The 27,464-nt window shown below is 41.5% G+C and overlaps 2 protein-coding genes across 2 annotated transcripts in view; both read right to left on the bottom strand.

Annotated features, from left to right (window-relative positions):
- Positions 1 to 9,517, bottom strand: part of LOC120372811 (cell surface hyaluronidase-like) — a 76,938-nt gene extending 67,421 nt beyond the window's left edge. Inside the window, exons 1-3 of the mRNA XM_039490208.1 lie at positions 9,444 to 9,517; positions 8,661 to 8,937; positions 2,075 to 2,578 (exon numbers count right to left, since the gene is read on the bottom strand). Of these exons, the coding sequence (XP_039346142.1) occupies positions 2,075 to 2,578; positions 8,661 to 8,925 (769 nt within the window). The 5' untranslated portion in view covers positions 8,926 to 8,937; positions 9,444 to 9,517. The remainder of the gene's footprint in view (positions 1 to 2,074; positions 2,579 to 8,660; positions 8,938 to 9,443) is intronic.
- Positions 9,518 to 13,032: 3,515 nt separating this feature from the next.
- Positions 13,033 to 27,464, bottom strand: part of ABHD17C (abhydrolase domain containing 17C, depalmitoylase) — a 51,650-nt gene continuing 37,218 nt past the window's right edge. The window contains exons 2-3 of the mRNA XM_039490207.1: positions 19,577 to 19,756; positions 13,033 to 14,532 (exon numbers count right to left, since the gene is read on the bottom strand). Of these exons, the coding sequence (XP_039346141.1) occupies positions 14,313 to 14,532; positions 19,577 to 19,756 (400 nt within the window). The 3' untranslated portion in view covers positions 13,033 to 14,312. The remainder of the gene's footprint in view (positions 14,533 to 19,576; positions 19,757 to 27,464) is intronic.

Here is a 27,464-nt window from a genome sequence, read left to right as displayed (position 1 = left end):
TTTGACTAATAGTTTGTTCCCACAATGCCCCTGACTTTCTTCTGGCAGTAGACACAAAATTCACACAGGAACGAAGGGATGGTACTTCCTTTGTAAGCACTTTCCTCCCTGGTAAACTCCCTCTGTGAATGATATCCTGTTTCCTTAATACTGCTCAGAGGGTGGAAGGAAAAGCAGGGTCAGTTTTCACTAAGTAGTTCCCATGGAATAGTTTGAACAAAAGTACCCTACCTAACGCAGTCCCTGTTTCTACAACACAACCCAGTCTGTCTACTTTAGATAAAAACTGGATGCTCAGGACAGTTTTCAAATGCACACAATACACATACACGTTAGCATAAATTATATAAATAGCTTGGGCAACATATGTGTATGTATCTATGCACACATTACATATATACATATATACACACACACACACATATATATATATATATATAAATAGAGAGAATGAATTAGTGTTTTGATCTGTATTGTTTTGATATTCTTTTTTAATATTTATTAATTACATAGATATAAAATCAGAAGCTACAAAAAAGCCAATAGACTGGTTTACCAGATGGGGATGGTCATCTGAATATTCTGTGCTGAGATTTGTCCACATCTGGTTTTAAATTCTACCAACAGGGGTCACCCTTGCACATGGTTAGCATACTCAGTCCTAATATCTTTCAGATGATCTCTCCAGGGCCCTTTTCATGAACAATACTGAGTAAGTCTTATTCCAGGATTTGTACTGAATTAACTGCTTGCAAGGATCACTTAAACCACTATACTTGCGATGACTGCCGGTTTAGGCTGGAATGGGTCAAAGCAGGAATCCATTTCATAAGAATTCATATATAATGTGACACTTCATCCTGAAAATGGATAACACGAGTCTCCAACTTATACGCCACCATTAAAACACAACGTATTTTCAATAACTAAATATAAAACTTGCCTCTTCCCATCTGCAAATGCTACTGAATATTCTGTGCTGATATTTGTTTTCTCAACAAAAGTTATATTACTTGCATCTCTCTGTAGGCAAATACATTCAGTTTAGTCTTGAGAAAATCAGAATACATCAAAGTATTTCAATTTGTTCTAATGGCTTAAAAACTTCAGTACAACCACCTCATCCAGAAATGCTTTGTATAATACACAACAAATTATTGATCATTATTTGTATTAAAGTAACACTCCAAGACCCCTGTCAGAATTGGGGGGGGGGCATTGTGCTGGACATTGCACAGCCATAACATTCCCTTTAATGGCTCTTGACTTTCAGAGGTGGTCTTCTAACAGAATGCTACTCAACCTTTCCAGGCAACTGTACCAATTAACCTGTCAGTCAGTGACCTCTACAGTCTGCATCCAGAATCTTTCTAGCATCCCTTACTCTGCAGCCAGCAAATTCTCCTTTCTCCTACCTACCTTAATGGATCCCTTCCTACTACATTTTGAACACCTTCATCTCCCACTAAAGTCAATATGGAAATTCAGGTGCTCAGCATTTCACAGGAGATGCTTCGCAATGCACTTTGCCAGTTTGGGCGTTTAATAATGAACACTGGGTCAAGGCTTTTACAGGGCCGCAGTGAGACACCTATAACCCTCTCCTACTGGATTCTGCATGATCCTGTCTGCTTGTAGCAAACTATCAGCACAGCAGGCCAGATTGCAGGAGGCTGGTTTACAGCAGCCCATGCTCCACTGTGGGTTACAGGTCAGACAAGGGAATGAGAAGCGGGCAGCAGTGTCAGAACAGAGGCAGAACATCAAGCCTTTCATTAAGGGGCTGATCCTATAACCCATGCCATTAATCCCACTGAAGTCAGTGAGTAAGCATTGCAGGAACGGGACTTATGGTGTGGGAGGAAATGGAAAGAGGGGAGGAAGATGGGCAACCAAGTACTAATCAATGGCAAAAGCTGGAAGCACCAGTGCTTAGAAGCCACCATTCTAACATGTATCCTTAAGCTCATAGGTGAATCAATTAAACATCATTTGTCACATGAGGCTGGTAAACATAGAGGCAAGCAGAAAACGTTAAGAACACAGGAAACATGCATTCTCCTTAGATACGTACCACTTTGTTTCACTTCAGACTTAAACAACATTCTCCTTGTTTTAAGCATTTGCTTCTTTAGCAGTGAGAAGGCTTTGGATTGCTGGGCCTCAGCCAATACTCCCATATCCCTGAGGACCTTAAGCACACGGTATAACAACAGTGGCTTCAGTTTAGATTGCAGCAGCTTGAGAGGGTTGATCTGAATTTTGGGTGGGTTGACTTCCTTATCACAGTTATGAAATCGAAATATACTCCAAGCAAGCTTAGGTCCAAAGGCATCCATAAACACATATCTGTAAAGCTTAAGGAGCATGTCACAGGATAACTGCTCTTCCTTTGATTTCTGAGTCAGGTTCTGATTTGTTACCAACCTTCTTCTTTCCTCATGACTTACAAGAGCATTACTTCTAAGAAGGCTGTAGAGTTTATATGAGCCAGGAGTCCCTGGGAGAATTTTCTTACCGTGAAATAGTCCTTCATAATCCAGATCCCACAAAGAACTGTTGGGATTCAGGCTATTTTCTGAAATAATCATAAATACAGTAAAAACCTATTAGGCATAACCATGGAAGAACATATTTCCTCCTAGCAGAGTTATAAAAATATACATTTAAGAATGTTTCACTATATTACTGAATATATTTTGGCTTACTGCACCAAAAATGTATTTTGGCAGGCTTACTGTATGTATGAATAGCCAAATGAATAGACTACAATGATGACTCCTGTATTTTAGCTATTGGTGCTTTACTCTGGTCAAAGATTGTAATCTAAGAACCATTTTGTGTATTTTCTGGTCTAAACAAGTATCTTACTCAACTGTTGTTATAGTCTATGTAAGTGTTATTGTATGTACATTCCTGAACAAGAACTAATGACCATGACAATGCATTCTGTTCTGTATAATGTCTGCAAGCAAATACAGTGGTATCTACTACAGACCCGCAATTGGACCACATGAGTGGCTTTGTGGTAGACTGGCCCTTTTTTTGACTTGGCTGAGAGGGGGAAAAGGCCCCCTTCTGTCCCCGTGCTTAGCCTACTCAGCTCTTGGGCCCAGATCTGGGGCCTGATTCAACTCTCATTCAAGTAAATGGGAATCTTTACACAGACTTGAATGGGAGTTGGATAGGGCCCCTGCTGTAGAGTTCACCCTCGCAGTCTAGAATGTTTTCCCAGTGCGGAAGTGGGCAGCATTTTGGCTCCACCCCACTATCCTCCAGATGCAAGGGGCCAGCTTCACCTTTTCAAGAGCTGCAATAACTTAGGCCCAGATCCTCAATGGTATTTAGGTGCCCAACTCCCATTGAAATCTGTGGGAGTTTGGTGTCTAAATACCTTTGAGAATCCATGCACTACTTTCTCACTGGAGCAATAGAGAGACGGGAGAGGAATTGTGACTCCCTGAAACTTTCCAGGTTTGCTCCTGAGGTAGAGCAAGTTACACACCACCCTCTACTCCAGGCTGAACCTAGAGGCTCAATCTAGCCCTCTAACACTAATAAATCAACAATTAAGTTTAATTAAAATACCCTCTGACTTTACAATAAATAATACATCTTATCAGCCTGAAAATCTCAGACATGATCACTGCAAGAATTAAAAGGAATAAGAAAACCAACCCAACCAAGTGTGCCACCCCAAAGGCTTATAAAATAGGTTTTTAAATAATATCAAGATAACTGCTCCATGTCATGTCCTCAGAACCCTGGAATAAACCTGGAGCCTTCCTGATCCACAGTTTCCTTTTCTTTTCTGCTTTTGAAGGAAATGACTAGATTTTAAGGGGTTTTGTGTTTACCAGAATGGCTCTCTGTCCTCTTGCATGTTTTAGAAGCTTAAAATGTACACCTCTATCTCGATATAACACTCTCCTTGGGAGCCAAAAAATCTTACCGCATTATAGGTGAAACCGTGTTATATTGAACTTGCTTTGATCCACCAGAGTGCGCAGCCCTGCCCCCCCACAGCACTGCTTTACCGCGTTATATCCAAATTCGTGTTATATCGGGTGGCGTTATATCGAGGTAGTGGTGTATTTGATTTCAAGATAATGGCTAACAGCTCATTGCTGGATCGATGGGTGGAAACATTAAACTCAGACAATCATCAGAAGTTTGACTTGCAGGTAGTAATCCTATTAGTTCAAATTTTATAAAATTGTTGGTTTTTTTCACGCTTCAAAAAAGCATATCCAGGGCTATAAGTTCATAGCCGTACTAAATAACCCTTTACTACATCATAGCTGTGATATGACTGTTTTATTAGGTGGTGGTGGGAATGTATAACTATCTCAGAATTATTATATCATAATAGTAAATAACAATACTTTGCATTTCTATAGCATCTTTCATCTGGAGGATCTCAAAGCACTTAAAAACTTTGTTAAATTAAAGCTCACTACACCCTTGTGACATAGATTGTAAGGCTGGAAGGGACCTCAAGAGGTCATCGAGTCCAGTCCCCTGCCCTCATGGCAGGACCAAATACTATCTAGACAATCCCTGATAGCCATTTATCTAACCTACTCTTAAATATCCCCAGAGATGGAGATTCCGCCACCTCCCTAGGCAGTTTATTGCAGTGTTTAACCACCCTGACAGATAGGAACTTTTTCCTAATGTCCAACCTAAACCTCCCTTGCTGCAGTTTAAGCCCATTGCTTCTTGTTCTATCCTTAGAGGCTAAGCTGAACACGTTTTCTCCCTCCTCCTTATGACACCGTTTTAGATACCTAAAAACTGCTATCATGTCCCCTCTCAGTCTTCACTTTTCCAAACTAAACAAGCCCAATTCTTTCAGCCTTCCTTCATAGGTCATGTTCTCTAGACCTTTAATCATTCTTGTTGCTCTTCTCTGGACCCTCTCCAATTTCTCCACATCTTTCTTGAAATGAGGTGCCCAGAACTGGACACAATACTCCAGTTGAGGCCTAAACAGCGCAGAGTAGAGCGGAAGAATGATTTCTCGTGTCTTGCTCACAACACACCTGTTAATGCATCTCAGAATCATGTTTGCTTTTTTTGCAACAGCATCACACTGTTGACTCATATTTAGCTTGTGGTCCACTATAACCCCTAGATCCCTTTCTGCCGTACTCTTTCCTAGATAGTCTCTTCCCATTCTGTATGTGTGAAATTGATTGTTCCTTCCTAAGTGGAGTACTTTGCATTTGTCTTTATTAAACTTCATCCTGTTTACCGCAGGACATTTCTCCAATTTGTCCAGATCATTTTGAATTATGACCCTATCCTTGAAAGCAGTTGCAAACCCCCCAGTTTGGTATCATCTGCAAACTTAATAAGCGTACTTTCTATGCCAATATCTAAGTCGTTGTGAAGATATTGAACAGAGCTAGTCCCAAAACAGACCCCTGCGGAACCCCACTTGTTATACCTTTCCAGCAGGATTGGGAACCATTAATAACTACTCTCTGAGTACGGTAATCCAGCCAGTTATGCACCCACCTTATAGTAGCCCCATCTAAGTTGTATTTGCCTAGTTTATTGATAAGAATATCACGCGAGACCATATCAAATGCTTACTAAAGTCTAGGTATACCACATCTACCACTTCTCCCTTATCCACAAGATGAGTTATCCTATCAAAAAAAGCTATCAGATTGGTTTGCCATGATTTGTTCTATACAAATCCATGCTGGCTATTCCCTATCACCTAACCACTTTCCAAGTGTTTGCAGATGATTTCCTTAATTACTTGCTCCATTATCTTCCCTGGCACATAAATTAAACTAACTGGTGTGTAGTTTCCTGGGTTGTTTTTATTTCCCTTTTTATAGATGGGCACCATATTTGCCCTTTTCCAGTCTTCTGGAATCTCTCCTGTCTCCCAGGATTTTCCAAAGATAATAGCTAGAAGCTCAGATACCTCCTCTATTAGCTTCTTGAGTATTCTAGGATGCATTTTATCAGTCCCTGGTGACTTGCAGGCATCTAACTTTTCTAAGTGATTTTTAACTTGTTCTTTTTTTATTTTATCTTCCAAACCCACCCCCTTCCCATTAGCATTCACTATGTTAGGCATTCCTTCAGACTTCTCGGTGAAGACCAAAACAAAGAAGTCATTAAGCATCTCTGCCATTTCCAAGTTTCCTGTTACTGTTTCCCCCTCCTCACTGAGCAGTGGGCCTACCCTGTCCTTGGTCTTCTTCTTGCTTCTAATGTGTTTCCCTTTATTCCTGTAGCTAGTTTGAGCTCATTTTGTGCCTTTGCCTTTCTAATCTTGCTCCTGCATTCCTGTGTTGTTTGCCTATATTCATCCTTTGTAATTTGATCTAGTTTCCATTTTTATATGACTCCTTTTTATTTTTTAGATCATGCAAGATCTCGTGGTTAAGTCAAGCTGGTCTTTTGCCACATTTTCTATCTTTCCTACCCAGCAGAATAGCTTGCTTTTGGGCCCTTAATAGTGTCCCTTTGAAATACTGCCAATTCTCCTCAGTTGTTTTTCCCCTCAGTCTTGAATCCCATGGAACCTTACCTATCAGCTCTCTGAGCTTACCAAAATCCGCCTTCCTGAAATCCATTGTCTCTATTTTCCTGTACTCCCTTCTACCCTTCCTTAGAATTGTGAACTCTATGATTTCATGATCACTTTCACCCAAGCTGCCTTCCATTTTCAAATTCTTGAATTCCTCCCTATTTGTTAAAATAAAATCTAGAACAGCGTCCCCCCAATAACTACTATGCCCATTTTACAGATGGGCAAACTGAAGCACAGGGAGGTTTGCCAAAGATTAGATGATAAAGTCAGTCACAGAGCCAGGAACAGAACTCAGCTGGAGCCTAACTATCCTATTATTGAGCAGGGGGTTGGACTAGATGACCTCCTGAGGTCCCTTCCAACCCTGATATTCTATGATTCTATGATTAACTGTGTACACAACTCCCCCTGAAATCAAATGACTGGACAATTAGTCCCGAGGAGTCCTGAATCCCAGCTTCCTGTTCTGACCAGTACAGCCTTGATCCAAAACTCACAGCTGTAAATGGAAAGCCTCCCATTAATTTCAATGGGCTTTGGATCAAAACCCCTGGGCGCTATCTAAATAGGTTGCATTTTGCAGCCATGACAGCACACTTTGTAAATTTAAAATATTTCTGGTTTGGAGTTTTTCCAATGAAAACCCAAAAAGTGTTGGTAGTAAATGTTAGTCATTTTTCCCCATGGAAAACTCAAAACATTTCCTAACTATATGTACTAATAATAAGCAATATTTTGTTTTAAACAATACATATATCTGCTAACCTTTTCAAATGAACCTAGCACTATGTCATGTGTTCTAAGCATCTGAGTTAAAGATAAAGTATTTAAGACTGTGATTTTATCTTTATAATTACCAGCAATCATCTGAAAGATAAACTAAAGATCCTATTAGGGGCCTGCTTGTAAATCAAAAAGGGAAGAAGCACCAATTGGGTTTGCCGTCTCCACTCAAGAGAGATCCAGGACTGGAAGTGGAGGGGCAGAGGTGCATTAGAACGGCCTTACTGGGTCAGACCAAAGGTCCATTCAGCCCTGTATCCTGTCTGCCAACAGTGGCCAATGCCAGGTGCCCCAGAGGGAGTGAACCTAACAAATAATGATCAAGTGATCTCTCTCCTGCCATCCATCTCCACCCTCTGACAAACAGAGGCTAGGGACACCATTCCTTACCCATCCTGGCTAATAGCCATTAATGGACTTAACCTCCATGAATTTATCTAGTTCTCTTTGAAACCCTGTTATAGTCCTAGCCTTCACAACCGCCTCAGGCAAGGACTTCCACAGGTTGACTGTGCGCCATGTGAAGAACTTCCTTTTATTTGTTTTAAATCTGCCGCCCATTAATTTTATTTGCTGGCCCCTAGTTCTTATATTATGGGAACAAGTAAATAACTTTTCCTTATTCACTTTCTCCACCCCATTCATGATTGTATTGAGGGGCAGAGCTGTGTAATGGAAATTTGTGCATGGCCTATGTGTACATGCTTGAACTCAGCTAGTGCTCACTTTGGGGCAGGGGAGAGAGAGAAATGCAACTCAGATTATGGAGAGAATAAAGGAGATAAATGTAAGTCATTACCAGGAAGAGAATAATCAAATAATGGTGTTCTGTGTATTGGCCCTTCTCCCAAGGGCTAAAGTACTATGTGTTAAGGAGGGGGTATGGAATTAAACCACAAAATTCTGATCTAGATGCTGATTTTGGACACTCAGGGGCTCCGAACTGAGGAGAAAATGTGGATCTGGGGAAGTCCAGAGGAATTGCCAAACAGTATGAAAGATGGGAGTGTGTATTCACCATGCTGTGGCAAAATGGACAGAACTCTGGGTTCTAGTGTTTTAAATGCCCAAGCACTGTTGATTCGGCAGGCTCGCAGGCCTCCGCTTTCTGCTTGTGAGCCAGATAAAGAAAGCAGCTTTGCTGCCAGCGCTGCCCATTGGAAAGCTCTGCATTGTCCACCGCATTTGTAATTTGAGCTGCAAACTACTGGTCCTCATGTCATTCTAGCCAGCCTCACGCGTCAGCTGCACCATCAACGCTACATTAACCAACCCACGGCGGAGCGCGTGCGGGAGACACAGACAATGTTTTACTAACTGGTTAAACTTGTCGCTTGAGAACCTGGGCAACGAGGCAGGAGCAGCAGCAGGTTGGCAAGTACCAGGGCACGGGGGTTGGGTGCAGAGAGACGCACATCGTTGGCTTTCTTCTTCGGGCGACGCTCAGCCGGCTGCAGCCCCGCTGCTCTGCTCTCTGCCGGCAGGGAAGGTGACCTGGAAGCCATGGCAGCAGGCGAGCTGGCAGTTCTGCTAACGGGAGGCGCTGCTGCATGAGGGGTCTTGGAGGCGGAGGGCAGAGACATGGGATTGTAAACCTGCAACCAGGGCAGATGGAGAGACGGTCTCCAGCCGTTCGCTCTCTCCCGCCCGCGCCGCTTTCCTCCCCTGCAGCCCCGGTCCCCGCCGCCTGGCCCCCGCGCTGCACAAGCACCGAGCGGGGGAACCGAGAGCTCCGCCACCCACCAGCCTTCCGGGACTCCCCGAGCCCCGCTCCCCTCCGCTCTGCGGAGCGAGGCCCCGGCGCCCAGCCCCCGGATCGCTGAGCGCGGCGCAGGGCGCCTGGCTACAGCGCGCACGATGCCCCCTGCCGTCCGCGGGGCACCTCCAAGCCACGTCTCAGCCCCAGCCGCGCTAAGCGCCCGTCTCCGTGCGGGAAGCGCCAGGGCCCTTGCCCGGCGGCTGTGCGCCCTGCTGGGGCCGGGGCTGCAGGCGGCCCAGAGGAGAGCTGGGAGCGCCCGGAGCCGCGGCGAGCTCGGTGCTTGCCGGGTTCCCCCGGCCGCCTGCTCCTCCTCTGCTCTGCGGCGGCGTCACCGCTTCTTACCTGGCAGCCCGGCTCCCGGGGACTCCCTTCCGCCCCGAGCGCACGGGGCACAGCAGCCAACGCAAACCCCTCACTCCCTGCCGAAAGCCGGCCCCGACCCTGCCCCACGAGCCGGCCCTGCCACAACCTGCCAGCGCGGAGTGGCTGAAGCCAGGCGCAGAGGGGATGCACCACCAGGCACTTCAGGCCGGTCCTGGAGGTCCTATTCCCATCCCCCCCCATTAGTCTTCGGGAACGTGGAGTTGGCCCGGTAGCAGTATAGGACCTCCCCCAGCTCCGGGCTAGGTAGATCAAGTGCAAAGGTACCTCGAGCTGTTATTTTCTAAGCTACGGCTGTTAGGAAAGGAGGTAGCAAGAAGCAGCAGAGGGAAGTTTCTCCTCAATCTGCCTTCAGGAGAAATCCAAAATGAAGGAGTTAGTTAGGTTCTCTGTGAGTAAGACTGGACAGTCGACCGCAGCACACCTGGCTAGTAAAGAGACTCCTCCTCATTACAGTATAAGGAATAGAAAGTAGGTTGATGCAATTGTTTTCAAAGGCAATTCTTCTTAAGTATACAGGTAAATATTTCAATAGGCTTGTACTGAGTAACAGAATTTAGGCCAACTTTGCTATTCTCCTTGATTTAGTGAATCCAGATTATTTTATTCTAGAAAGTTTTGAGCCAGTTACTCCTTCCCCATTAAATAATTATAGGCCTACTGAAATCTAGGAGACAAACATTTTTACACATCGAAAGGGAACATTTAAAATTCAAGTGATAAACATCTCCAAAGATTAGTGGGTGCACTGAATATTGCAGATCCAGAGCACTAATCTGAAAACAGAGTTTGGTGCTTATTTAGAGGGCTAATGAGTCAACACCCCATGTAAAATTGCCCCAATTAGGGGAAGGGCCTGGAGTCTGGACACATTCCAGCAGAAAGTAACAATGATAAAGGATCTCCCTAAGGGCTGGTCCACACTAAGAAGTGGGTGCACTAGGAATATTCAGCTACGTGAATAGCACTGAATCTGAAAACAGAGTTTGGTGCTTATTTAGAGGGCTAATGAGTCAACACCCCATGTAAAATTGCCCCAATTTTGCAGTGGTGGAGTACCTGAGTTCGAACTATCACTTCCAGTTTGAAGTAACAATGATTAAAGGATCGAACTCCCCTAAGAGTAGAAGATAAGTCTAATTAGCCTATATCACTACACAGTAGATAATTAAGCAGTGGAGGGGGCATAACATAACTTATATAGGGAAGAGTCCAAAAATTAAGTGATAGGGTACCAAAATTAGAACCAGAATGAATATATTAGATCTGTAAACAGTGTGTATCAGATTCCCAAATGCTGCCATACCAGCTGTAACTGAGAAGTCAAGAAAAAAAAGTATTTAGATGTATAGTTGTGCTCCATGCCATCTTTCTACCCCAAAATTCTACTACATAATCAAAGCTATCACAGCTGTCCCATGTAAAAAATAAATGGAAGCAACATACACACCTAAGAAAAAAAATGTTAGGAAACATTACATCCTAAAAGACCAACTAAATACTCTAACAACATGGTTTACAAAACAGCATATAGTCAGCAATTAATTTTCAGAGACATCTTGATAGCTCTAACACATGCTTACACTATGGTAAGGGCATATCTAAATGTAAGAACAAAATTATATTACAAATTTGAGTTGGTGGGAGGATTTTTTTTGTTTTGTCAGCTGGAGTTTAGCAAAAGTCCCATTGATAATATTTTTTGCAAACCCAGAGCATTTTAAATAACAGTTGAAAGCCCCTCCCCCCACAGTATCACTCCATTACTTCTCCTGATGCAAAAAGGGTCCTATGCTCATGCTATTCTCTTTCAATAAAGGGTGTCCTGGATTTGCTCTTGTATAAGCTGTTCCATGAGTCAGTCATGGATTTTTAATTAAAATTTAATTCTGACATCCCATAAATAAATTTTTTAAACAGGTGGGAGATTTTTAAATGTATGAATTAGAAATATTCAATTGCCCAAAGTCAGGGAATGATAATTACAAAATTACTGGGCTGAAGAGAGAGTTCAATATAGATTATATAGGCTTTTTCACTGAAGAGTTTGATAGCATCACACAACTCACAGAATTGATTCAAGCATGGGAACATTGTTGAATGCACTGAAAATTCTTTGAGGGTAAATTTATTGAATTGAAGGAAGAAAGCAACAAGACCTAGGGGGTCATTGCAGGGATTGTTATTTAAATGTTTTCATTGATGACAGGGAAAGTTTAAAACATGTTAATGAAATTCAGATTATATGGAATTGGAAGGAATTACTGACATTAACCAGAACAGAGAAACATCAAGGGACCTATACATATCAAAAATTGGCAGAAAGTTTGGGTAAATGGAAAAAATCTGAAGTAAGTTTACAGTTTTAGAGAAAGATCTGGAAAACGCTGGAGCTGAAAAATCTAGTGGTGAGGATACACAGGATGTGTTTGCAATGCAATAGCAAATATCAGTGAAAAATCCTATTGCAAGATAGGGCTGAATATATAGACATTTCAAGGAGCAGCAAAGAGACGATGATTCCAACCCTATACGAGGCTGATGTGACCACATTTGGAGAACTGTATTCAGCTATGGGCACCTCATTACTAGAAGGATATTGACAAATTTGAGCAAATTCAAAGCCTATCAAGTGATTGAGGAAACCAGGGGAAGTGATTTATAAAGGAAAGATTAAAAAAGAGCTAAGTGGAACGTGTCTAAGCAATATTTAAAAGTGACTGCATTATGCAGGGGAGGGGAAGAGACACTCTGGCCGAAATTTTCAGAAGTGACAAAGTGGTAAGCATTTCCTGAAAAAGCAGGCCTCTAAATTGTCTGAAGTTGGACACTCAGAACTGGAGAAACTGAAAGTCCCTAGTCACATTTGAATGCATAGGCCTGTATCTACAAATGGGGAGTATACACAGCAGGGGCCCCACTCTTTCACCACAGGGTCTGAACAACTCCCACAGATGTTGTTAATAGGATTTGCTGTCCCCGGAGTTGGAAAGGAATTGCTTGGACTATTTAAAATCTGACTGGACAAGGTCTATTGCAAAGAACCAGCCTGGACTGACAAGGAGAGGGACTGGATGACCTAACTGACCTTTTCTATCTTTAATTTCTAGGATTCAGGGATAGAAATGAAAATTTCAATTTTACTTTAATTACTAGGGCACTACAGCTCTAAATCAATCTCAGAGACAGCATGCACACCGTGCTCTGCTGACATTATTAGTTAATTGCGTTCTTGTCACAAGATCTCATGATGACCATATTCAAACATTGCTCCCAGCCATGATTTTCAATATTTAAACAGTACGTCAAGAATCCTTACCCAATAACATCAGTTTACATTCCATTCACATACAAAATTGAGCAGAATGGCAGGTTTGCTCTTTACAAAAAGGCACAAAATAATCCTAAACATTTAACATTAAAATGCAAGGTTAGGCTATCAGATTATTTGGTATTTTCTCCCCCTTCCAAAATATAATTTTTCCATACCTCATGTTTGCTGCCTTTGTATGAAAACTATAGAACAAATGAGATTCACAATTCAATATGCTCTAATCCATGCATCCTTTATTCCATTACAACCACTGTGTTGCATTCTAGCAACAGTACACAAACTGCAATCAACCGCGATCAATTTTTACAACAATCTGAGGCTTACAGTACATTTAAGGCCTTTACATTTGGAAAAAATTAGACCTATAGTAGTAGTGTAACAATTGTAAGTGTCTTGCATTTCTGATGCATATTCTGTGCGATTCCAGTGTCAAAGAATCAAATTACTTCGAAACTAAAAAGATTAGTTCAATGAAAATTTAGTTACATAAATTCATCAAAACATAAAATGTTAATTTTTTGCCCAGGAAATCTTATAAAATTTTAATAGCAAAATAATATAGGGATAAAAACATATTTTAACAAAATGTATTCAATCATATACAAACCAGAATTTTGCAGTTTATTGTATTTAGACAAATTAAAACTACCAATTAAGAATCTATGCACAATGTAAATTCAAATATGTACAGTACTTTTAAAAAGTCTACAGGAATGCTTTACAGATGGAAATGTTATGGCTCTTATTCAGACCATCTGAATATTAAAAGGAGTTTTCTATTAATGAATTTATACATTATTTTTATTAAACAAAAACAATTTAGTCAATTTTTCCTTAAGAATATTCCAGTTATATTTATACAGAAAATGGCTGAGAGGTTGCTACAGAATTTAGCCCCATGTATTAGTTTTGGTTTTTTTTCCCCCCAGGAAAGAGTAGGACATCTTAAATAATTTACTTGGGAAGATCAGTAAGTTAAATAAAGATCACTAAGAGGAAAGACCTCATCACAATAACTTGCCAGTTACAATACCACAGCTAGAAATTTACAAAGAAAGTACTCCCTTAGATCGAACCCATGAATCGATTGTTAAGAACAAGCTGCAGTTCATAACAGTTGTGTTCCATATACTGAGAACACTGAAAAAAAGTCTCATAGGACAGAATTATAAATGATCAGAAGATAGAGAAAACTGACTTTAGAATATTAATATAGCACTAGATAAAAAGTGTCCCCATATTCAGCTAGTATCCCCTTGTCCTCCAGGGTAATGAAACTAAAAGTCATTGGAATTACAGTAGTTGACCATATTGTGTGCATTAGTAGAATAATTTCCAGATATAAAAGACAAGTTTCATCAGATGATGATTAGAACACCCTAAAGACCGGTATTTCTTCATAGTATAAAGCTATTACAGCTCTCCAGTTAAAGCATGTGCAAAAACAGGTAATTTCTTCCATTCACAGTAACTGAGGTAAAATCAAGTAGGCTTCTTCAGGAGTTGGGGAGTTCATGAGATATGAACTGTTTTAGTCTTTCTAGATATTGTGCATAAAGCTCTATGTCGTTATGCCCAGCCCCTTCCACCCAGAGGGGCTCCACTGCACGTGGACATCGCTCATACATTGCCAGGCCATGGGAGAAATCTATTACCTCATCTTCAGTACCATGAATTACCAACACAGGAGAGGTTACTTTAGATATCTTGTCAATGCTGGAGGGATGGAAAAGAAAGAGAAGTTACTCAGGCTTTTAGTTTTTACATTTGTAATACAAAAGAAAACAAAGTTGAATTAATCACTAAACACAATTAAGGAATATTGTATTTTTTTTTTTAATGGATGCCCCCACTTGATGCCCCACTGACTTATCCACAAAACAGGCACAGATAACTGAGAGTGCAAGCTGCCCTTTTATCGCCATCTTGCTATCAATCTCTTCAATGGCAAGAAGTCTGTTCACTCTCCTGCCTGGTCAAATCTTTGGCTTATTAGTGACTATCTTACCAGCTAGCATGTGGACATCTGTCTAACTCAGAACCAACTTGAGCCCACCAATGCATTCCCACAGAGGATGAAACTTAAGTCACCATGTCTGAATCTGAGCTAGTGACCAATGTAGCCTACTACTAAGCTAGCGACATTTGCTCCCTAATTCACTATGTCCCTTTGATTAAAAAAATCATTTAGAAAGCATCCTTATCTATGTTTTTGACCCCAGAGATGAATACAGATTCTTTTAAAGGATTCATTGATTTTAAGATTAATTTGAAAATATAATTTTCTAAACGCCAATATATCATATTTAGACAACAATTTACATATACAATTATTTGTTGCTTCCCCATCAAGTACTAGAATGAACTAAATATACTATACTTTTCATAACAGGTAAATACATCTCAATCTAAAAATATTTGATGAGTGTGGACACCAAGAAAAGAAAGGAACTATTTAGGGTGGTACAAGGGGATAGAACTAGAAATAAGGAGATGAAATTAGGAAAAGGAAGAGTTGGCTTGCTTGTTAGCAAGTTTTCTTAACAGTGATATCTACTATACTGTGGAAGAGTTCCCCAAGTGGCGAGAACTCCATCGCTCTGGACATCTGAAATAAGACATCAGAAGATCTATTGTAGTGAACAATCTTGAACTGACAGAATAACTAGAGTAGACAACTTTTTCCCACCTCTAATTTCTATGATTTGTTAAATAAAGTTGAACAATAATTAAAGGGAGTCAGGATTTTGCTATTCCCAGAAGAAGTAAAGGAAGTAAAACATCTAGATGTGAAAGTGACTACACAAAAGTGAAGCTGTATCTATCCAGTCGCTCAAAATGAGTAAAAACCAAAAATATAGCCAAGCCAATGTGACAATTTATAAATAAATGTAACATTTTGAAAATACAGATAATTCAATTCAAAAATTTAATGTGAACCGGAACAGAGAATTTCACATGTGTAAAAGCTCAGCATTAGGTGTACTGTGGGATTCTAGGTAACAGCTATTGCTAAATAAACATTTTGGTCTCTCTACATCCCAGTATCTCTTCAAAACAGACTGTACAAGCTTAAAACAGTAAAAAGTTAAGTCTTTTGATTTTGAGATTAGATTCTAGGTAGGAAAACATTAAATATGGACTAGTCAGGTTTAGCTTTTTCCATGTGGAATACAGATAAGGACTTTAAGAACATTAGAGAGAGACTGTCAATGTAAGACATGTACAATTGTAGTTTTTATTTGCATCCGCAGGTGAAGAATACCACAATTAAATGGCAATTTAGTTTAAAAAAAGTCTTAAAACCCAATGGACTGCCAGCCACTGAGTAAAGATTTCATAATAGGCATGTCAGCTATGTGCAGTTATGTACACAAAAGGCTTTTTATATATCACTCTTACTAGCTAGCTACTGTTTTTAATACATTTTAAAAGCTGGGAAACTCCCATCATTGCAGCATCCAGGTAACTAGCTTAACAGTTTGTGAATACAGATGATGAATTGTCATTCAAGAAAAAATATTTGTATTTTGCAAAAAATTGGAAAGCATCCCATTGCCAACTCAGCTACGTGTAAGGCAGTATTTAAACTGCACATTAGCCTACTTGGTATTCTCAGCCACACCACTCTGCAGCTAGGAAATCTACAGAGATTACATTCTCATGGGGTCGCAACATAAAATGCACATAACAGCAATTCTCCAAAGGTGTATATAAACATATTGTTTCCTACAGTAAAGGCAGACAGCTGAGCTGTACACATTAATGAAAATGCACAAATGTTTATTTCCCTTGTTTTAAGTATAAGTGAAGTGAGTCACAGCAATGACCAGATCAGTAGAAGGTTAATAAAAAAAACACTGTACAACATCTCTGCTGTCAAGCTTTAAACTCCCCCCCCCACGTATTTACTTTTTAAACTGTTTGATTTGGCTCATTTAATTTAATCACTGCTACACAATCTTGTGAATAAAGTAATTAAAACGTTAGCTTTTTCTCCTCTAGAAGTATTAATTTTAATCATAAATGTTAGAAATTAAAAAACTCTAAGATAAGAACAATGCACAAGTTTGAGAGCAAGATCTTTTAAACTACTAATACACCCTCAGTGAATTCACATTTTAACTTGCTGAGAAGTGTACTAAGGATGACGACTTCACAAAAAACTTGTAGCTCTATAAGCTTGAAGATCATGTATTTTAAAGAAGCAGTTGTCTCACTAGCTACAGTCTGCCTTCCTAAAACACTCTCTTTAAATGTTAGCTGTTACGATCAAGTTAAGATAAAAACATAACAAATAGAATGAATTCCACTGCTATATCCTAGCTACAAAGGGTCCACCTACATGGTGAACCCCCCTCCCTCCATCCCCGCAGCAAGTCTCAGAGCCTGGGCCAATGATACAGGCTAAAAATAGCAGCGTAGACATTCTCGCTGGGGCTGGAGCCTGGGCTCCGAGACCCACCGCCTTTGCCTGGTTTCAGAGTCTGAGTGAGAACGTGTACCTGCCAATTTTAGCACCATAGCGTGAGCCCTGCAAGCCCAAGTCAGTTGACCTGGGTTCCGAGACTCATTGTCCCATTTTTTTTTGCAGTGTACATGTACCCAAAGTCTGCAGCAGGTCACAAAGCTCAACTCTGCACAAGTCTCCATGGAGTCTGCTCATCTTCTCCCTTCCCCGGCTACAGGAAACTACTTGGGGTATTTTTTCCTCTCAGACTTTTGCATGCATCGTCTGAAGATCAGTATCATTAGCAATGGATGACAGTCTCAGAAGACAATGCTACTATATATGACTATAATGCTCAAATGAGGATCCTTTCTCTGGAAAAAGTTGCATGGAATACTTAATAGCAGACATTCAAGTCCCTAGAGAATCAGGGACGGCTTCTGTAGCTGCAAAGTACACTCTGCAGCATAGTGTCATAGTAGTAAATGTTAAACAATACTGCTTCCACCAAACGGCCTTGTACAGCTCAGATTTAGACAAGGATTAGAACTATTTGTACTTGAGAGATGCCTCCCAGAGAAGTCAAACAAGAATCTGGTGCTGATTACTCAAAGCAAATTTGACTACTCAGTTAACAATCACTGCAATAAGCAGCAGGTGGTTTAAGACAGTAGTTCTCAACCCAGGTTAAGCATACCTTGGGGGTACGCACAGGTCTTCCATGGGGTACATCAACTTATTTAGATATTTTCCTAGTTTTACAAGCTACATAAAAAGCACTAGTGAAGTCAGTACAAACTAAAATTTCATGCAACGACTTGTTTATTCTGCTTTATATAGTATACACTGAAATGCAAGTACAATGTTTATATAATTATGTGGTAAAAAATGGGAAAGCAAGCAATTTTTCAGCAACATGTATTTTTATGTCTGATTTTGTAAGCAAGTAGTTTTTAAGTGAGATGAAATTTGGGGTTCACAAGATAAATCAGACTCCTAAAGGGGTACTGTAGTCTGGAAAGGTTGAGAGTATTTTCTTACACTTTACAAAATGTTGTAATATGTTCTGGTTTATTAAAGCAATTTTCAGATGCAAATTAGATAAAGTGTGTTCATTACTATGAAGTTTTAATAATTAAAGACGGGGGAGTTAAAATAAATTACATCTGGCTTCTTTGTCATAGTAGGCCCACAAAATTGATTCTTCGAGGTTCTATTGTGTGGAATTTGGGCCTCCTCCTTTCTCCCTCACTCAGAAAAAAAGAATGATTGTGCTCTGGAAGATGCAGTTTCTGCTTTGAACATGAATCCTTGTGGACATCCCACTTACAAACATTTGTAAGTGTTGCAAAAACAACTGCAACACTGAAGGGTGCTCTCTGGTCCCTCATTTTCACTCTTAGGATGTAAATTTCACTTGCTTTTACAATTCAGTGTTTGATACAGTTTAGGATTCCTGGAACAGCTGTTAGCATCTAGAATGTAAAAGCCTAAACAATAGCGACAAGTGTATTCCTTATCCTGAAACTAATCACGTTTAACTTTCAATGCCGCATTTTAAAGATTTTTAGCTCATTTTAAAGACAACAGCTGAAGTTCTGCCACATATCTTATCAATTGATCTTAGGTGCCCCCCATTATGGTGGTATCTGAACACCTCAATCTTAATGCCTTTATCCTCACAACCCCCTTGCGAGACAAGGAAGTATTTTACAAACGGGGACCTGAGGCAGAGAGACTCACAGGAAGCCTGTGGCAGAGCTGGTCACAGAGTCCTAGGCTAGTGCCCTAACCACTGCGCCATCCTTCCTCTCTTCCTTTATGCAGTAGCAGACATTATCCCAGCACCTTTAGTCTATTGTTTTTGTAGAGCAGTATCAGCAGTTAACAAGAAGCCTAAAATTCTTTCCACATATATTTGTTGACACCACGTACCTTTTAAATCAGAGTTGGCTGAGCAATGTACACTTCTAAAGGGGTGTTACTTTTTAGCTACAAGCACTTGACAGCGCAACTATAGCTAACAGTTACCAGTCCAAATTTAACATACAATGGATTGGTGAACTGTGGACGAGCATTAAAAATTGAAATGATAAATAGCTGTAAAGATTGTAGGGTTTTCTTTATTTGCTTATTTAGCAAACGAACATGCCAGTTTGAGACTACAAGCTACTCAGTGGCAAATGAATATATTTATTATCTGTGCCTGTTCAGAGTTCAAGATGCATGTCACAATACAAATAAAAGAATACACTATAGAAAAGTTTAAGGTGACCATAGAGCAATCCCTCCAGCAATATTTGCACATACCTTGGGAAAGCATCAAAGCAATATGTTTTCCTGGTGTCAGGAAAAGCTACCCGTAATCCAGACATCAAAGGAGAATGAAGGATTACAGCTGCACACTCATACCGAGATGCCAGGTCCACTGTCGGGACAGTTCCAATACTCTGACCATACAGAATTATGTTCTCAGGACTCACACCATACCTGCAAAGAGAATTAGAAAATATATCGCTTAATTTTTTTTTTTATTTTTTTTTTTACAACCTATATCAAATGAAGAACAGTGACAGGGACAAAACACACGTTCTACCCACTGCAGCTCTCCAAAATCTACTCCCAGCATATAGGAAAGTATCAAGTCTGTATGTAATGGAATAAATCATTATTGAAGTATTATGTACTAATTAGAACACTTTCAGGATTATCAGCATGCTGGTTACTCTCAACCATACTTGTGAATGTTCAGGAATCTATCTTCCACAACACAGTGCCGTAAACCGTGTTTGACACTGAAAAAAGGAATCTTACAGGAATTGCTATCTTAACGCTGACACTCGGTCTCCTGTTTAAAAAAAGCTCTTTGTTATATAAAAACAGTCGGATTCAACCCAAGAGGAGATATAATCAAGATCAAATGAACTGGGAATTAAGTACAATTGCCTTATTTACATAGTTAATAAAATGCAAGATGGATGGATCTTAATTATTCCCATCCATTCTGCTAGCATCCTAGTCCGTGTGCTGTATAGTTCAGAGCCTACTTTACTTATAGCTCAAGTTACAGACTGATGTATAGCAATCTGCTGCTACAAAGCATCACTAATATCACAATCTCAGATACTCAGAAATATCAAAAAATTGGTTTAAAATATTAAATTACTTTCCAGGGTAATCTCAAATTTTTAGGATAAACAATATTTGGTCACCACAATATTTAACACACAAATTATAGCTGCTATTCTGAGAGTCACAGGATATTGCCCACAGAGCCTCAATGTCCAGCCCACTTTATTACAAGCGGCACAAAGAAATAATTCACAGCAGAGGTATGCATGTTTCCGGTAGGAAATATTTTTTAATCTGTTTGTAAGAGTGCATTTTCCCAATGATGATAGGCCCCGTTGTCACTAATACTATCATTGCTATGGCAATGGAAGTCAGAACCTACAGCTGGGATTCCACCAGGTATATGGGGGCAGGTTTTCAGTCCCTTTGGATGTGAAATGGATAGCAGCCTGGTGCACACATGACTGGCTGCTTTACCAGAAACCCACCAGCAAGCAATCAGCTGCTCCTATGGCAGCAGTAAAAGGGATAGGGAAGCATAGGCGCCAACTCCATGGGTGCTCCAGGGCTGGAGCACCCACAGGGAAAAATTGGTGGGTGATCTGCACCCACCAGCAGCCAAGCTCCCCTCCCCGCCCCACCTCCACCTCGTCCCCAAGCATGCCACATCCCTGCTTCTCCGCCTACCTCCCAGTGCTTGCCTCTGCAAAACAGCTGGAACAGCAGGAACGTGCGTGCTCAGGAGAGGAGGCGAGGAAGAGGCTAGACTGGGGTGGGGATTTGGGGAAGGGGTTGGAATAGGGGAAGGGAGGGGGCAGAGTTGGGGCAGGAACTTTGGGGAAGGGGTTGGAATGGGGGTGAGCAGGGGTGGGAGGGGGCAGGACAGGTGGGGAGTAGGGCAGGGCCAGGGGTAGAGGGGGGGGTCAAGCACCCACTGGCGCCAACAGAAGTTGGTGCCTATGTAGGGAAGAAAAAAGTTACTGAGAAGGGGGAACACAGTACTAATCATCCTAGGACAGGTTACAGTCTGATACTTAATTTTATAATAGAGCAAGACTTATTTGGATTGTAGTCTCTTTGAGACAGGGACTGCGCCTTCCCAGACGTTTGTACAATGCTTAACACACCGTAACATTACTGCAATATAAGTAAGCAACTATAATAAAAATTTGTCCCCAGAGTGAACTCTATGCTCCTAGTGGCCTGTCACAGCCAGAGTCTGATGTCTTTCAAGATGTAATGCTCATTTAAGGCAAATTTTCCCTGGCTGGCAGAGAGGGCCCTGGATGCAGCGAAACCCTGTATGGTTTTGTTGCATGGGAAGAGAATCTGAGGAGTGAAATCCTGGCTCCTCTGACTTAAATGGGATGGGGGCAGAATTTCTTTCCAGAAGTCATTTGAAAAGAATCTGCACTCACTTCATAGTACAGTGCAGCCAACAGATTTGGGAGCAGTGCACCCAACTATGCTGATCCATCCACCAGCCATTTCACCCTGTTACTTAGAGAGATGGGTGCAGTCGGAGCAAAGACCACCACAACCTAAAAGTTGCAGCAGCATGTGTGCGTGTGTGTATAGAATTCCACCGATTATTAATATTGCAGTAGGGCCCAGAGGCACCAATCAGGCATTCACTGTGCTAGATAATGTACAAACATACAGTGAAGAGATGTCCCTCTTCCAAAGAGTTTACAATCTAAGCATATGGTAAAGAAAACAGCAGGTAGATGAAGGGGAAGCACAAGGCAACAGTGATCTGCTCCCTAGAGTGCAAGTTTTGTAACCCTGTCTTTGCCCAGAGGCTAGGATTTTCCCCATTTGCTCATTTTCACCACTTTTGGTTTTATTTTGTTTCTGTAAGTGGTTTATGTAATTTGTTGTGTCAGCAAAGCACATGGCTACCACAGTGATAGGCCCCCTAGAAGCAAAAAACTTAAGGCACAATCTGCATTTTGCAGGAAGCAAAATCAGTTAAAGTAGGATGCCGTGTAAAGTGCTATAAACATTGGGGATTTCTACATTGCAATCAGCCCTGTTTCACTGACTGTCAGAGCCATTAAAAGTTTAGTTCTGATTATATCATGGCTGTGAAGTGGCATTTTTGCTATATTTGTCTTTAAAGAATTAAGACGCTAATATTGTCCTTTACGGTATAAAGTGCAATGTGCTGAAACATGCACTGAGTCAAGTGACAAGGGTGTAACTGGTACCAGAATTAACAGTGACACAAAGCAGGAAGGGCGACTAAAGATTGGTTTAGTTACATAGTTGTCATGTCTACATCACTTCTAGCTAATCAGCATCAAGCAATTAGATAGTGGAAGTTCCTATAACTAGTTAAATTCTCTCTCTCTCTTTCCCTTTGCCCTTGCTCCTTTTGATCAGAAGAGTGCCACATCTTTCAGACAATTTTACCTCGAAACAACTGAACAAAACACTCGTATTTATATTTTACACATTTACTGCAGGGCCAAAGGACATTTGATGATTCAAGAGCAAGGTCCATGAACAGGTGAAACAGAATCTAAACACCTGCCATTTTAAGTTTTGATTGGTGATGTCTCAGCTCCTTAAAATAATAAACATTTTATAAGAAGGGAGCAGTCAGAAGGAAAGTGAATCACAGGAGAGGACAAGCATGGGTAGAAAGAGAGCAGAGGGAGTAGAACCTGAAGTCAAGAAGAGAAGAAAGGAAGGAGTGAGGAAAACAACCTAGCAAGAAAGAGTGCAGTGGGGGAGGGAAGAAAGCGAAAAAAAATATTTTGAAAAGACTAATTCTTTTCCTCAGGATTCTGTCACCACTCATTTTCCTTCTTAAAGGAAGAATGTTAGTCCACCACCCAAAGAGCGACTCTTAAAAATATCCTCCATGAAATAAATGAGCTTTGGTCTCTGTGTAAACAGAAGTCCATGTGACTGAATGGAAGACCCAAGCTACAATTTGCGGGTATGCAATTGTGTTGTTTCTACAGAGCTCATCTTATCTGCCTGTAAGTCTAAAAACCGTTGAGGTGGGGAGCGCAGTGCAGGGGAACAGTGCAATTTGGAGAAAGGAGCAAATCTTGAAGCATCTACAAAAGTTATATAGGCACAAGAAAGACTACAGTGTAGCCTCACATACAAAACAAAAAGAGACCACGTCTTTTACTTTTAAAATGGTTGACAGCTGCAAAACATTGTTTTTTCTCTTGCAGAAACATGCTAACACTTATTTTTTCCTATTGACCCCCACTCATAGGTGAAAAGGTTCACAAGTATTTGCAATCACAATACACCCACTACAGCAGGGTTTTTCAGCCTGTGGGTCGGGACCCAAAATTGAGTCACCAGAGTTTTTTCAAAGGGTTGCGTGGCAGCTCCGGTCCCACAGGGCTGGCTGGGCTCACGTTCCTGCTCCAGCCTCTGCAACCTCTGGGGTTCCAGCATCACTCAGGTTTGACCCAACCATCATGACAATGAGAGTCCAGCAACGCCACTCTCACAAATTTGGTCCAGTTGGGGGATGGGGCCAAACCTGAGTGGCACTGCAATCCCCTAGGTTGCAATGCCCACAGGAGCTGCCATTGTGGGTGAATGCTGTGCAGGATCCAACCCCTTCAGGGGGCAGGACCCACCTGAAACTAACCCAGGGTCTCCACCATCAAACTATTTACTAGGTCCTGATAAGCCATGAACATTTACAAATGGGTCCTGAGCCCACCAAGGTTGAGAACCACTGCTGAAAGGACATAGTTGCTGGCTACAAACAGACTGAAACTGGTGACTACTCTGTTTGTTCCCAGACACACCACTAGGTCAAACTCTGAAACAGAGACTCAGGCCATCTCAACATGTCTATTTTTGGGTGGGATCAGTCTCTTTGAAAAACCAATTTTGGTTAGTCCCTCCCCACCGTTCTCATACCCAACATTTAGCTTTCATATTTACTATATCTAGGTACCGTTTGAAATGAAAGTGCCTGCATTGTAAGCAGAGGCTGCTTTGCTTTTTTCCCAGGGCCTCAGAAATACAGAGCAATAAGTCCCTTTCAAAAGGAACAATTTGGAATTTGATGGCATTATGTGTCCGTCTCTCACGGGGAGCTCCAGTAAACCGTCTTCAAGTAACACTAAATTATTTAGTTTGCAAATATCTAAAATAAATCCAGCACATTTCAGCTAAATAGACAAACCTGCCATATTGAGAGGAGATTACAGATTTCTAGAACATTTTTATTAGAGCACATCTCATAACCTACTTCCTTTTTTTAAGGTCTTTATTGCTACCCTTTATATAAAAAACTTAAACCTCCAGCATGGCTACTTTCAAGGCACCTACCTTTTAAGGTAACTGCTAGGTCTACTCCTTGTGGAATTCTGCGGCACTGCGCATGTGAAGAATTTTTGTTCCCTGCATATTTCTTTGCTTCCCCACAGAAAAATGACTTTCTGACAAGGAAGCGAAGGGAAGCCACAAGAGCAGTCATGCAATCCTCTCCAGCAGTATGTTTTGGGTGCCCAGAGCAGCCAGCAGAGAGGTAAATCACTGTGGGAGAAGGGGCAGGACTGGGGAAGACCTGACTGGTGGCTCCTACCCTGTGCTGGGCTCAGCTGCTGGTCCCGGCTGGGCTGGGGAGAATGAGACTTCCTCTTCCCCTGCCCGGCATCCAGGGCCAGGTCAGACCCACCCCCAGATTTCTCCCCCAGCTGCAGGAAGCTCTGCAAACTCCCATCCCCCTGGCTTCCTGAATCCATCGCTCCTCAGCTGCAGCGGGAGCCAGGGCCGGCTCCAGGCACCAGCTTATCAAGCAGGTGCTTGGGGCGGCAACTCCAGAGCGGGGCGGCACTTTCAGGTATTCGGTGGCAATTCGGCGGAGGGTCCCTCACCCCCGCTGGGAGTGAAGGACCTCCCGCTGAATTGCCACCGATCGCGGCTTTATTTATTTATTTGGCTGCTTGGGGCGGCAAAACCCCTGGAGCCAGCCCTGGGGGGAGCTGCTCCCACATTCACCCAACCCCCATGCATCCAGACCCACTCATACCCAAACCCTCCAGTCAAGCCTCACCCCACCACGCACTCAGAACCCCCCAATGAGTCCCACTCCCCTTGTACCTGGACCACCCTGACAAGCCACCCGCACCCTGATCCCCACCCCATTGAGCCCCACTGCCCCAGCATCTGAACCCCCCATTAAGCCCCTCACACCCTGACCCCTCTGCTGAGCTCTATTCCCCACACACCCAGACCCCCCATCCTGAGCCCAAACCAACTTAACCTGGACCCCCCTGCAGAGTCCATTACCATTGCACCCAGAACCCCCCAAATAGCTCCTGTGCATCCAAATCCCCCCGCACCCGGATCCCCCACTGAGCCGCCTGTACCCAGATTGTTTCTCAACCCACACAGAACCCTCTCAACTCATACTTGGATCCTGAATTGCAGAATTTTAAAATATGCGCAGCATTTTTAAATTTTTGGCACTGAATGCCCTCAGGAGTACATGTCTCATGTTATAAAGTTAGAACAAAGATTTCCTGCATATTTGTTTTTAAATTTCTGAGTTTTTGTAGAAGCATCTAGGATCTTTAGACAGTATAAACTAGTATAAAGACCTAGGGTCAATAAATAGCATGGAATTCTTTCTTGCCAAACATATCATTCATCCTTAAAACTCAGATGATTTGGATCAGCTCTAAATTTCAGCATCTGGAAGTACTTAGGTAATGTTTCCATTTCTTTAAAAAAAAATAAAATTGGTGGATAGAGTTATCCTTTATAGAACTGCCTCACCAATCTAGAGAGAAATCCACAGGAAGTCAGTTATTTTTACAATGGGGGAAGTGATAGACCTTTGACTTCTGTTTCAGAATTGGACTGATTCATGTGATTAGTCCCACTGATTTCTTTTTTTAAAAATCAGAAGACTCATACCAGTAAATAAATACTATGCCAGGCAGCGTGTTTGGGGTTGGGAAGGAGTTTTTCCTGAGGTCAGAGTGGCAGAGGGGAGGGGGAGAGGAGTTTCGCCTTCCTCTGCAGCATGAGGCAAGGATCACTTCCTGGTTTGAACTAGAGAAGATGGTGAATTCTCTGTAACTTGAGGTCTTCCAAACAAGATCTGAGGACCTCAGTAACACAGCCAGAGGCTATGGGCCTACTACAGGAGTGAGTGGGTGAGATTCTGTGGCCTGCAGCATGCAGCTCAGACTTGATGATCACAACGGTCACTTCTGGCCTTGAAGTCTGTGAGTGTTTGCATGACTGGACACAGACTGAATTTCAGGTCATGCCTCAACGGACACCCCTCTTGCATTTAGACCAGAATACCACAGGTTTAAGTCCCTTACTAGAAGCCAACAATGACACTGCAGGGAAACTCTGACTTGGAAGGGGTGGGATGCAACACTATAAAGTATCAATCTTCAAATGAGAAAATTAAAATATTTTGAGCACTACAGAAAACCTGAAAACTGCAGTACATAAGCAATATCCTTTTTGCCAGTCACTGGTAGAAGATTCCTTGACTTCACTTTAAAAAACCTTAACATGCACAGTAAAACATGGAAATTCATTCTCATTACGCTATTCTAATTTTTTTCATTGTAATGGAAAGTATATACTACCACAGAACCTAGGGCTGCACTAATTCATCACTTTTACTTTTCCACTGCAGTAAGACCAAAAAAATGTCTGCACAATAGCCTGGTTTATGAAGTTATATGAAATGACCAAACAGTGTTGGTTGGGTTGGTTATTTTTGGCATATAGCCTAACATACTGCCACAGAGGCAGACAAAAAGTAGACAACAGTCGAAACAAAACACAAGATATGGCTCTGTGAATGTGTCCACACTTGGAATAATTCAAACAGAGGCCAGAAATATTTAATCAAGGGATATTACAGAGTTTGATTTCACTAAGCCTAAATTACGTCTGATGATTTGATGCGTCTCAGAGAATAAAAGAAATAGCCATTTATCATTAACTTATGGCACTGGGAAATCCCCATGCTAATTAACACAGACACACACTGTAACCATAGTATTAGTTAATACGGGTTAGCCTTTTAGAGATCATTTCAAAGTGGAAGCTCTCTTATTTCTAACATTTCTTAGAAGTTTAAAAATTTTTATTCTCTTCCATTTGA

The sequence above is a fragment of the Mauremys reevesii genome, linkage group 10 (assembly GCF_016161935.1).
Source record: "Mauremys reevesii isolate NIE-2019 linkage group 10, ASM1616193v1, whole genome shotgun sequence".
Taxonomy (NCBI): domain Eukaryota; kingdom Metazoa; phylum Chordata; order Testudines; family Geoemydidae; genus Mauremys; species Mauremys reevesii.
The sequence above is the reverse complement of the archived record's forward strand: the minus strand, read 5'-3'. Positions and strand labels throughout refer to the sequence as shown.